The sequence below is a fragment of the Parus major genome, chromosome 7 (assembly GCF_001522545.3).
Source record: "Parus major isolate Abel chromosome 7, Parus_major1.1, whole genome shotgun sequence".
Classification (NCBI taxonomy): Eukaryota; Metazoa; Chordata; class Aves; order Passeriformes; family Paridae; genus Parus; species Parus major.
This window is the reverse complement of record NC_031776.1, coordinates 15,917,838-15,929,912: the sequence shown is the minus strand read 5'-3', so window position 1 is coordinate 15,929,912 and position 12,075 is coordinate 15,917,838. Positions and strand designations below refer to the sequence as shown.

Below are 12,075 nucleotides of genomic sequence, written 5' to 3'. Positions count from 1 at the left end.
TTAGTCCCAGATAAGAAATATCCTAGTTTGGGAAAAAAAAAAAAAAAAAAAAAAAAAAAGGAGAGAGAGAGACAGACAGACAGAAAGGAAAGTAAAACGATGAAGAGTAATAAACAGTTTCTACCGCCACTATTTAAAATGTAGTAGCTGTGGGTGCAAATACGGGTAAGGAGTGGGAGGAAAAACAATAAAACACGTTTAAAATGTTGGGACAGAAAACTCTAATCTGCCATGTGGACAGTTACTGTTGCCTTCTGTTGGTTGCTTTCTTTGCTGTTTGTTTGCTTTATAATACAGATACATTTATCATTCCTATAAAAAAAAAAAGACAGAAAAAGTTGCTTAAAGGAGTTAAAGGAGTTGCAGTGAGGATATGAGTCTCTGTATGTTTTTTGATGAGCAGTACTACAGAAGGAACAGAAGGAGAAATTACCTTTTTGATGTTTCGGTTTGCAGGGCAAGTGAGAAACCCACTTTTTTTCCCCCCTCTCTCTTTTTTTTTTCCTTTTTTTTCTTTTTTTTTTTTTTTTTTTTTTTTTTCCCAGGCGGTCGGGAGAGAGCATTGTAAAATAATTTTAGGAATGTAGCTTCCCTATAAAATTCGAGTTATGACAAAAGTCCACCTTTTAATATTTGACGATTTGTGTTAAAACAAAAATTGACCTTCTCGGTTAGCAGCTAGGAAAAAAATCAATAGTATAATTTTCAATAATTCATAACGCGAACGCCATTATGCTAAATCTTAACTATTAATCTTATCCTTTACAAAGTCTCGATTGATTTGTTAATAAAATATCTTCCCGTGCGCGGCAACAGAGGGTATAACTCTTGAAAAAGCTTCAGAAGCAAGAAAATTACCGAGTAGCCCGAGAATGCAGATGAGGGTTTTATTGATCGCCCCTGATTCTCCTTAATACGCATTAATAAATCCCGCAACCTTTTGTCCCCGCACTTGTCAGCGGCGGGGCTTTCGGGGGAGCGGCGGCGGGCGGGCGCGGGTGTTCCGCGGGCGCGGAGGCCCGCCGGGGGGCGGCTCGGCGGCGCGGTGCCGCAGCGCGGGCGCGGGGCGGTGCGGTGCCCGCGCGGCGGCGCAGGGGGCGCTGTTGACCGCGGCGGGGCGCGGCGGGGCGGCGCGGCGGGGCGCGTCAGCGGCGGGGCGGCGGCGCGCGGGGCGGCGGGCGCTGCCATTGGCCCGCCTGTCATGTGGTCGCGCGGAGGCATCCGCAATTACACGGGAATGTTTTCCTAGAGATGTCAGCCTACAAAGGACACAATCTCTCTTCCTCAAATTCCGCCCCAAAATGTCCTTTCCCAACAGCTCTCCTGCCGCTAATACTTTTTTAGTAGATTCTCTCATCAGTGCGTGCAGGAGTGACAGTTTCTACTCCAACAGCGCCAGCATGTATATGCCACCTAGCACAGACATTGGGACGTATGGGATGCAAACCTGTGGACTCCTTCCGTCTCTGGCTAAGAGAGAAGTTAATCACCAAAATATGGGTATGAATGTACATCCTTATATACCTCAAGTAGACACTTGGACAGACCCGAACAGATCTTGTCGAATAGAGCAACCTGTTACACAGCAGGTCCCCACTTGTTCCTTCACTACAAATATTAAAGAAGAAAGCAATTGCTGCATGTATTCCGATAAGAGATCCAAACTCATTTCTGCAGACGTCCCTTCCTACCAGAGGCTGGTGTCTGAATCATGCCCCATTGAGAACCCCGAGGTTCCCGTCCCAGGATATTTTAGACTGAGCCAGACCTACGCCACTGGGAAAACCCAAGAGTACAATAATAGCCCTGAAACGAGTTCAACTGTAATGTTACAGTTAAACCCTCGCGGCAGCTCCAAACCGCAGATATCTGCTCAACTTCAGCTGGAAAAGAAAATGAATGAAAGCCCGAACAACCAAGACAGCACCGCTAAAGTCTCTCAAGTGGAAAGTCCCGAGCCCAAGTCCACGTTGCAAGAGGAGCGGAGCTGTCTGCCCGAAGGCTCCGTGTCCAGCCCAGAAGTCCAGGAGAAGGAGAGTAAAGGTCTGTATTACCGAGTTTAAGCCGTGCCGTGGTGTAACTCCAACACGCCAGCACCATAAAGCACGCTCGAATATACTAACGAGCATCACAGCCATCACATTTAATGCTAAGGAGTATCGGGCTGCAGGTGCTGTCTCTCTGAAGATTTTGGCAGGCAAAAATGCGACACAAAACGGTCCAAAGATTTTCCGTAGAGATCTGCCTCTCCCGTGCACGCAGACAGCCTCTGTGATGCGGGGAATATAGCCGTGTGCTCCGTAATGCACTGCAGCAGCCAAAAGCAGCCCCATACCTCTAAAAAAAAGCAGGTCTGGAGGTTGTAAAATACGAGCAGCTCAACTTTTCTCTCGAAAGTATTTCGCCTTTTTTTTTTTTTTTTTTTTTTTTTTTTTCTACCGAGCCTTACTGCGGTTTGATTGCATTTAAAGTTAATTACGATCCTCTTAAAATAGGTGAGGAATAGGTGCTACCAGGCTGGGTAAAGTTGGAAAGAAATGCACAATGAAAGCAGCACCCGCTATCTGCCTGGTCCAAGGGTGGAATATTTCAAAGTGGTGCTTTAGATAACCTTGGGTTGGTCTCCAAAAGTGCACCAGTATTTTGAAATGCTTTTGAAAGCTGAAAATGGTGGCACTCTGATTTTATTTTCCTTTTTAAAGTGCACTAACGCCTTTCTTTTGAACGGCGTGTATCGAAGAATCCCAAAATGAGAATTTTTCTGCTATCAAAATGTACTTTGCAACCTCTAGGTCGATTTTTACCTTGTGTGTGCTTTGAAAATTTCTTTATCTGAATTTTGTTTAGTAGCTCAGGTCTAGCTCCATGTGGGGTAGATTTATTTCTGGTGGGGAAAAGAAAACCTAAAAGGAAAATGGAAAAAAAAAAAAAAATCCAAGACAGGGGGTCGTAATTTCTTGTATATCATTTTGTCTGGGAAATGTCTGTATCTGTTTATAGGTGTGCTTGCGTGATTCAGCTGATGTGTGTGGGGATGCTGCTTCAAATTACAGTGCGAGACTATTTTCTAATTGGAATATTTTCGTGGCAATTGTCGTGGGAGCCCGAGTCGGCCATGGCGAGGCTAGACCCGCTAAGATGTGTCCGTGGGGCGGATGGCAGGTTAAATATTGTTGAAATGTTAAACGCCGGCCGAAAACTTGAGAGAGCCTTACTGGCAGGAGCAGGAGAGCGGGGTGGCCGCAGGGCAGGGTGCCGTGCTGGGGACAGGCGAGCCCAGGTCCCCTCACCGAGCCCACACCTCACCCGAGCGGTGTTTAATGCCCACATCCACCATATCTGCCAGACACTGCAGAGGAGGGGTCATGGCCAAGGGTACACGCTAACAGTCTGAGGTATTTTTGATTTTTTTTTTTCTTCTTCTTTGATTTTGATAGAGGAAATCAAGTCTGATACTCCAACAAGCAATTGGCTAACTGCAAAGAGTGGCAGAAAGAAGAGGTGTCCTTATACTAAACACCAAACACTGGAATTAGAGAAAGAGTTCTTATTCAATATGTATCTCACTCGAGAGCGCCGTCTAGAGATCAGTAAGAGCGTAAACCTCACTGACAGGCAGGTCAAGATTTGGTTTCAAAACCGCAGAATGAAGCTCAAGAAGATGAGCAGGGAGAACCGAATCCGGGAACTGACCGCTAATCTGACCTTCTCTTAAACCCTAACCCCGGGGGGGGCACCAGTGAGGAATGGGCACAGCACCACCACTTGATAAAGGCAGGAGAGACTCTGGCAAAACCCGGCATTTTCCAGTTTTGTTTTGTTTTGTTTTGTTTTCTGATAGAATGTGACTCTTCGTCCTTCTTTTAGCGCTGCAAGTGAATATGTATTACTATGATGAGTATATATAAAACCTAGCACGTGTAATTTATTTTTGTTCTCATCGTAATGCAGGGTAACTATTATTGAATATTATCATTTGGTCTTAACTTATTGGAACTGTCGAACATCCAAGCAATGTGACTTTTTCATGTTTTTACTAACAAAATGGTATTTATGTGGGGCTGTTACACGGGCCATAACATTTTGAGTACATTCAATACTTTCAGAAAAAGAGCGGGGGGAAACTGTGGGGGCGGGGGGAAAGAGAAGCACATTATAATGTAACTATCCTCTCAGATGAACTTAGAGATTGTCCTTCGTAAAATGGAATATCTCCTTCTTCTCCATTGTAGACATTTCCTTGTGGTGCATATGTGGAATAGTAGTCGTTCAGCAGCAAATTGTCCTTCTTGTGCATGTTCTGTTTGCATGTATAATGCAATAAACTCTGTAAACTACTGCGGTTCCTTTGGTTTTCTACAAATGTTTGAAGCACAGATGCAGGTTGGTCTCCTGATCTTTCTCTATCAGCAACTTTTTGGACTGGTGTACCTTTTTTACCATATTCTGGTCTTTGTGTATGTCCTCCTGGCACTCTTTCTTTCTTTTCCTCCATTTTTTTCCCCCCCCCTTTCTTTTTTTTTTTTTTTTTTTTTCCGAAGGGGTGGGGTGGAGACTGGGCCGGGAAATGATGTAAACCTAATTAATTTATAAATGTGTCTGTAAACAACTGATTAATTGATAAAATGTTGTGTGATATTCGCAGTCTGACAAACTGAATGCAAAAAACCCCACAAAAAACAAAAAACCAAACAACAACAAAAACCCCCAAAACCAAACCAAAACAAAAAAAAAGAGAATGGATAAAAAAAGTTGTAAAATATTATGACTTAAACTGGACATCCTCATCCAATCAACTTGTACAACTCGTAAATGGTAAGTGATAAAAATATCTTTCTACTACAAGCTGTCAGGAATATGTGTGTCATTTTATTTGACGTTTGTACATTGATTTAAAAAATATCACTCACTGCTTGCTTACAATGTGCAGACTTTGCTTTCGTGTTTTTACTCGCTAAAATAAAGAAGGAAAAACCAACAAAAAACCTCCATAATAAACGCAAAGCTGGGCATAAGTAAATGTTAAGGAGCTCGATTTTCGGTCGGCTCAACAGCTTTCAGAAGACCGTGGTGGAAAAAATATTCCCTCAAAATATTCCCAGCATCTGGCGAGGCTGGCTTTTTTTGAGCAAAAACCCTCCCAGTCATGCTTACAAAAGTACACCAGTCTCTTCAGACCTACTTTTGTCACCCTGCACCGTTTCTGTTTGCTCAGAGATCGTTTTATTTCTCGCAATTCCATTTTAGTAGCACACATCCAGCTAATGACGTTCACGACTCTTAACCCTTTCTGTACATAGCTGAAAAATGGTATTAGCAGGGCTCTGCGCTGGAAGCTGAGGCAGAGCATGTGTGCTGAGAGCGGGGCAATGCCCGTGTGAGCAGATATACTAAGCAGAACTGCAAATAGCTTGCAAATGAACATGACTTCAAATTGAAGTGCAAATACTTGGGCATACTTTCACCTTCAAACACTGGAGAAGTAGCGTGGCTACTGTTCGCGCTGGGAAACCAGTTTGCTCACAATCAACGCCCATTTCTCCCCTAAGCTGTTTCTAAATCAAGAAATTAAACTCAAGATAGTGCCAATATTGTGCGACTTGGTGACAGATACTGCTCACAATGCTGTTAGTGGCATTCTGTTTGCTCTTTCGTCGCTGATATTTAATTTAAGCCAGTCCTTCCTCATGTGCACATTTACTAATAGGGAAGAGGCTATATATTCCTCAAACCGAGGCATCATCATTTTGGAGCTGGGAGAGCCACAAGCACCTAGGTATTTTGTGCTTGCTCCAGTTTCGAAAACAAATAGCAAAACGATGCTCAAAAAAAAAAAAAAAACAAAACCAAAACCTAACCCCCAAAAAAACCCAACCCCAGAACCCCCAAAACAACAAAACAACCTCAACTCCTTAAATATTTCATACATTCTTTTCTTTCAACCATACTCGCTACACCACCAGAGAAGTTTCGGCAGTGGGAAGTAAATAGCTGGCTCCATACCAAGAGTTCAACGTATGTAAAAAGGAGGCTCACTCTAATCTGCCTGCTTTAGCAATTTATATCTGTTTGAAGCGAGGGACAATTCTCCTCCATACCACAAACCCTGCTTCTAGAGAACAATGTAACAAAAATTATGAAATCGCAGAAAAAAATGCTTAAGTCAAATGACAAAAAAAAAAAAAAAAAAAAAAAAAAAAAAAGGTTAAGGAAAAAAAAAAAAAAAAAAAGAAAAAGAAAAAAAGGGAAGAAAACAACCTAGGAGAGCAATAAATCATTAAATAAACAGGAATTTCAGTCCCTTCCTCATAACGGCCCGCGAGTAGGAAGTGTTTTCCCAGCGCTGCTGTCCGTGGCCCCGGCGGGCTGTGCTGCGGGCTGTGCTGCGGGCTCGCCACTAACTCTCTGCGTTTCCTCCAGATCCCGGCACAGCCACGGTCCCTCGCCCGGGGAAGCAGGCGTGGGCAGAAGACCATGGGTAATCCACTTTTCAATCCTAACGGGGCATCGCTTGGCTCGGGCAACAAAAACCAGGCCGGGAGGGAAGGGTGGGGAGGGAAGGCATGGAAAAGAAAGCAAAGCGGGCAAAGAAAAATCTCACGTAGGCATTGAACGTGGCTCCCCCTGAACTAGGGGCGGAGGAGACGGCTCTGCCTGCGAGCTGGGGTCAGCGGCAGCCCCTTGCCCTCGGCGGGCCGGAGCCTGTCCGCCTGCGCTGGCAGCTGCGGGGCCAGGCCGCCTCCTCCGCGCTGCCTCTGCCCTCCCGGGCAGCACCGCACACCTTCGCGGGGGCCGTGCTAAGGCTGTGCAGCCCCAAAATTCCGCAGATAGAGGAGCGTGTGTTCAGCCACACGTCAGTTGTGCTCGGAGACACAGGCTTTGCTGTTTCCATCCGTCCATTTTATTAGGGACACATTAATCTATAATCAAATACACCTCATAAAATTTTTATTGAAAGGCATAAAATCATTACAGAGGTCTTCCACCTGTTTTAAAACAACACAATGGGCATCTCTTTTTAAAAGTATATCCTTTCCGTGGAAACTTTCTGTCCCGGGGTGGGGGGAGCGATAATAATACCCGCACACCCTCTGAAATATGGAAGTACCGCAATGTGCTTTTACTGTAACATTTTCCTGTTTTATGAGAAGTCGTTACAGTCCCAGCTTGCGATGGTTTGTTTTTACAGGCAAGAATCCCCCTTTCCCAGCGGGTTCCCTCAGCAGCTTGGAGTGTGATTAGCAAGCCAAGGCTGTTGGATTTATTTAAACACCCTGCCACTCATTGATTAAGAAATGAATGGCAGAAATCGCTCAAAGAAGGTGAAGAAATAGTCCGCACCCGCCTCGGCCGTGGGCTGCCAGCGCGGCCACGCCCGCCGCTCCCCGGGCAGGCAGGGCAGGCAGGCGGGCAAGAAGGGCAGGCAGGCGAGCAGGGAGGGCAGGACAGCACGGGCAGGACAGCACGGGCAGGACAGCACGGGCAGGGCGGGCAGTGGGGCTCGCAGGGCGGGCAGGGCAGGGCAGGGCAGGGCGGGCGGCCCCGGCGCGGTGCGGGGGCGCAGGCGGTGCGGCACGCCGTGCGGGGCCGTTGTTGATGATGATTTTTTTTTTAATCACAGCAGCCCCAGTTTAGCGGATTGATTTACTCGCAGTATTGGTAAATATGATCACGTGGGCTCCGCAACCAATGGTTGAGGGTTGCAGTCTGCAAAATACTACGATTGTTCTCCGGGAGGGTATCATATACAGTTAACAGTGTAACCTTTTATATGACTAAGAGGGGAGCCTAAAATGTCGTCTAGTGGCACCATAAGTAACTATTATGTCGATTCTCTCATAGGCCATGAAAGCGAAGAAGTTTATGGGAGTAGATTCGTCCAGGGAGGTCACAGTGCGACCTCCAGGCCATCAGGTGTTGCAGAGAGTTCAGATTTTTCCTCTTGTAGCTTTGCACCAAAATCCACCGTGTTTTCCACCTCCTGGTCCACTGTTCACCATCAGCCGCCTGCGGCAATGACCGGGATCTACCACCCCTACATGCACCAGCCCCACTTAGGGGCAGCCGACGCTGGCCGCTACGTGCGCTCCTGGATCGAGCCCTTCCCGGGCTTCCCGGGCGGCGGCGGCGGCGGCGGAGGCAGCGGAGGCAGCGGAGGCAGCGGAGGCAGCGGAGGCAGCGGAGGCAGCAGCAGCGGCGGCTCCGCGTCCAGCTCCGGCTCCTCCAACGGGCGCCACTACGGGATAAAGCCGGAGACGGGAGCAGCCGCCTCCTCGTCTTCCTCCTCCTCTTCCTCCTCCTCCAAAAGGACTGAGTGCTCCTCGTCTCGGGAGTCCCAGGGGATCGGTGTGCCCGAGTACACGTGCAGCTCCTTCCTCCAGGAGTCCCGGGAGAAAGCGCCTGCCGGCAGCTCCAAGGACCCCGCCGCCTGCAGCCACAACCCCAGCCCGAGCAGCGATCTGAAAGAGGAGAAGCAGCAGCAACTTGACCCAAGTAAGTAAAAACAAAAAAAACCAAACCAAAACAAAAAAAAACCAACCCAAAAAACACCAAAAAAAGAAAGACAAGAAAAAGAAAATAAAAGAAAAAGACAATCAAAACAAAATGGGGAGTGGGGGAGACAGAGAGGAATAGACACAGGAATAGGGGCGGAGAGAGAAGGGGAGAAAAAGAAAGAAAGAAAGAGAGAAGGAGAGAAGGAAGGAAGGAAAATATGAAAGGAAGCAAGCAAGCAAGGAAGGAAGGAAGGAAGAAAGCGAGAGAGAAAGAAAGAAAGAAATAGCCCCTTTGATTTATTGCCGAAACCTGTAAGGCTCGAATGTGCAAAACTGATAGTTTTACTAACCTATAAAAACGTCTAGACGCCTACCCCAGCGCAAGCAGCAACAAGCACCCATAAAAGACTCCACATAACCACCTACCATCAAGACATCATTTGTACAGTAAACAGACTGGGGCATTAAGGCTTTTATGATAATTCCTCCAAAGTTGTGAAAACAGTCCATCCTTCGTTAAATTAATTTAACGACCTTTCTCTCCCCCCCCCCCTTCTTCCAGATAACCCTGCAGCAAACTGGATCCACGCTCGTTCAACGAGGAAAAAGCGTTGTCCCTACACAAAGTATCAAACTCTGGAACTGGAAAAGGAATTTCTGTTTAACATGTACCTCACCCGAGACCGCCGTTACGAAGTAGCTAGGATTTTAAACCTCACAGAGAGACAGGTCAAAATCTGGTTTCAGAACAGAAGAATGAAAATGAAAAAGATGAACAAGGAGAAAGGCAATAAAGGAGACTAACGCAGGGGTGGAAACGTAGCTGGGGACTATTGATTTAGTTTTGAGTTTGGATTTTTATAGGGGGAGTGTGGGTTTTTGGTTGTTGGGGGTCCTTTTGGTTTTGGGTTGTGGCTGCTTGTTTTTATTTGGTTGTGTGGGTTTTTTGGGGGTTCGGTTTGTCTTCTTTTTTTTTTTATTATTATTTTTCCTTTTCTTACTTTGGTTTTATTCTTCCTCTGCACCCCTTAGTTCCCCATACGTTCCTCCTGGGCCACTCCACCCCAGGGACTTTAAATCGATCGCGCCTTTTTTTTTTTTTTTTTTTCGTAGAAGTGAAACGTGGTCTGTGTCAGGTATTTTGGGAAATTTTGTCTTGCTCGACAACGTGTTTTTCAGAGTCTCTTGATACTCCCCTTCTCCTTCCCAGACCATTTAGCTGACAATATTGTGAGTGCACGTTAGCTTTGGGAACTCTATCTGATGTTAAATGTTCGACTTGTTTCTTAAAAGTGATGTAGACTAGATAGTTATTTTGCCAAAATGAAGGTAAGGAAATTAATTATAATTACGGTAATAAAATATATATTAAATTGCAATCGCTTAAATCAATGGGGGCTGCTGTGCTGTCCACGACCTACTAAGAGGAAATCTTTCCCCAAACTTCTGCTTTCTAGGTCTGAATCCTTCGCAGTAGATGCCACAGAGAGGCCACGAGCTGCTTCCCCCCCCCTTTAGTGCACTGTTAGGAGGTTGTCTCATCCTTGGAGCCGCTCGCCATAGGCCTAACGCCTCCCGGTGCCCCGGCTCGCTGCCGTCCCTGCCCCCGGTGACTGTTGTATTAATTAACCGCTCCGTGTCTCGCACTGCGGACCTGTTGTAATTGTTGTCAGTTATTACACAATAAAGTCTGCCGTGACCGAACGACAGCGCTGCGGTGAGAGGAGAAATCTGTGCGTCCCTCGCGATGTCCCCTGCGCCGCCGGCCCTTCCGCGCAGCCCCCGCGCAGCCCCCGCGCAGCTCCCGCGGGCCGAGCGCGTCCGGGCCGGGGGGAAAGGCCGGCCGAGCTGCCGGCCAGCAGCACCTCTGGCACCTTCTCCCGCCTCTCTGAGCCACATCTGCTGCCAGAGGTCTGTGCGGAGAGGCCGGGTAGGTGCGCCAGCCGCCGTGCCCGGGCCTCAGGTACCAGCGCTCCCTCAAACATCAGCGATCCCTTGGGATCGGTTAGGAAATACTTCCACACCAGTCCTCAGGAGCCAAAGAAACACAATGACGCCTATTCGGTTAAACGTGGCTCTTATTCCCAGGGTTTTTTTTCCTGGTGGGTCGCTTCTAACCTCTGCTTTCTGTAACTGGGAGGCTGGAAGCTCTGGAGGGGACACGGCTGCTGCCAAACGTTCGTTCGGCTTTGTTGGCGAGAGCTCATTTAGCAACGCGCCTCATGCCTTCTGCATTTATAAACACACATGACTTTATCAAGATAATTGAGATGAAGTTCATTGTAAAAAATGCTTTGTTTAAAGAGCAACCATTAAAATGAAGGACCCGTAAATATTTACGAGCAGTTCGGTTAATTCAAGATTAAGGGGAGAGCTGAGAGACCTGGTGTTGAATGTTTTTTACCTCTGGAAAAAAAAAAAAAAAAAAGGAAGAAAAAGAAAGCAAAAGCATGCACTGCCAGGAAAAGGTGTTGCATTGCTTCCCATCCATTGTCGAGAAGATACCTATAATTCTTTTAAAACAGGAAGAACCATGGTATAATAAAACCATTGAGATGGCTAGACGTCTGGACCTAATGAGTTTACGATATGCTATGGCACTTTTCTTTGAAAGCACCTTATTTTGATGTTTATGTTTGTTAGGGGGAAAAAAAGGCAAAAAAATGCAGACAAACTAGGTCTTAAAACCTTGGACTATAAATTTCCGTATGTCAGCGTTGGGCCAAGGCAACAGACTGAAAAAAGACCTGAAGGTCAAGAAACAGAGATTTTACAAAGTCCGCTTATTTGTTCAAATGTATTTTATTGGATATTCTACTGCAATATGATGCCAACCTCAATATTTTCGCAAATACGCACAGAGAGGGGTGATCTGTAACAACACATAAACAATATTCTTGTACACATAACTGCATTGTGTTGATTCCAGCAGAGGCTCTGTTAAGAAATTTTCACCAAGTCCACACCATCTTTTTAATATTTTATATCTGGCAGATTGACACATTTTACCTTGTATATGTATTTTTCCTTTTGTTTACCTGTTTTTAATATAACGTGCATTTATTTCAAAATGGCAGAAAGAAAAGCAAACATCTCGATCGATGAAACACAGTTCATCTATGGAAGTTACTTCTAGTGTCAAACAGAGTAATTTAATTCCTACCCATTGGTTGTGTTAATATATGTTTCCACATATGCACAGTCTCGTGCACACGCATTATATCGAATAATTCACAGGCATGTGCGATGAAGGAGAGGGTGAACAAAGATTCATCTTTACTTTCGTTTACATAAATCAATCCATAAATACATAAAAGCACGGGCAAACAAAATAACATCTTCAATACAAAAACGTATAACTCTAAAACTACCACACATGGAGATTTCGTGGTGTAATATGTGGGGAAACATGATCGAAAACGCGATAGCAGTCGTCTTCAAAGCTCAGGCTTCTTTCCTGGCTGCCATGTGTAAACGAGGCACATTCTTTGTATGCAGTTAATTATAGCTCTGGCAAAAAAATAAAAGAAGGTTACCGAAATGTGCTAAGAAAATGGCACTGTAAACTTAACGGGGGGGG

At 45.8% G+C, this 12,075-nt stretch overlaps 2 protein-coding genes across 3 annotated transcripts; both read left to right on the top strand.

Moving 5' to 3' along the window:
- Nucleotides 1-1,207: 1,207 nt before the first annotated feature.
- HOXD10 (homeobox D10) lies at nucleotides 1,208-4,338 on the top strand. The gene is made up of 2 exons (XM_015633970.3): nucleotides 1,208-2,043; nucleotides 3,438-4,338. Exons 1-2 carry the CDS (start codon nucleotides 1,302-1,304, stop codon nucleotides 3,713-3,715), a joined length of 1,020 nt encoding a protein of 339 aa, XP_015489456.1. The 5' UTR covers nucleotides 1,208-1,301; the 3' UTR covers nucleotides 3,716-4,338.
- A 1,936-nt stretch (nucleotides 4,339-6,274) lies between these two features.
- Nucleotides 6,275-10,204, top strand: HOXD9 (homeobox D9). 2 transcript variants are annotated; one of them, XM_015633968.3, is made up of 3 exons: nucleotides 6,275-6,478; nucleotides 7,843-8,493; nucleotides 9,058-10,204. In XM_015633968.3, exons 1-3 carry the CDS (start codon nucleotides 6,475-6,477, stop codon nucleotides 9,297-9,299), a joined length of 897 nt encoding a protein of 298 aa, XP_015489454.1. In that variant the 5' UTR covers nucleotides 6,275-6,474; the 3' UTR covers nucleotides 9,300-10,204. The 2 variants fall into 2 exon arrangements, with proteins under 2 accessions (XP_015489454.1, XP_015489453.1); XM_015633967.1 differs by lacking the exon at nucleotides 6,275-6,478 and having other exon boundaries at nucleotides 7,546-8,493.
- The last annotated feature ends 1,871 nt before the right edge of the window (nucleotides 10,205-12,075 follow it).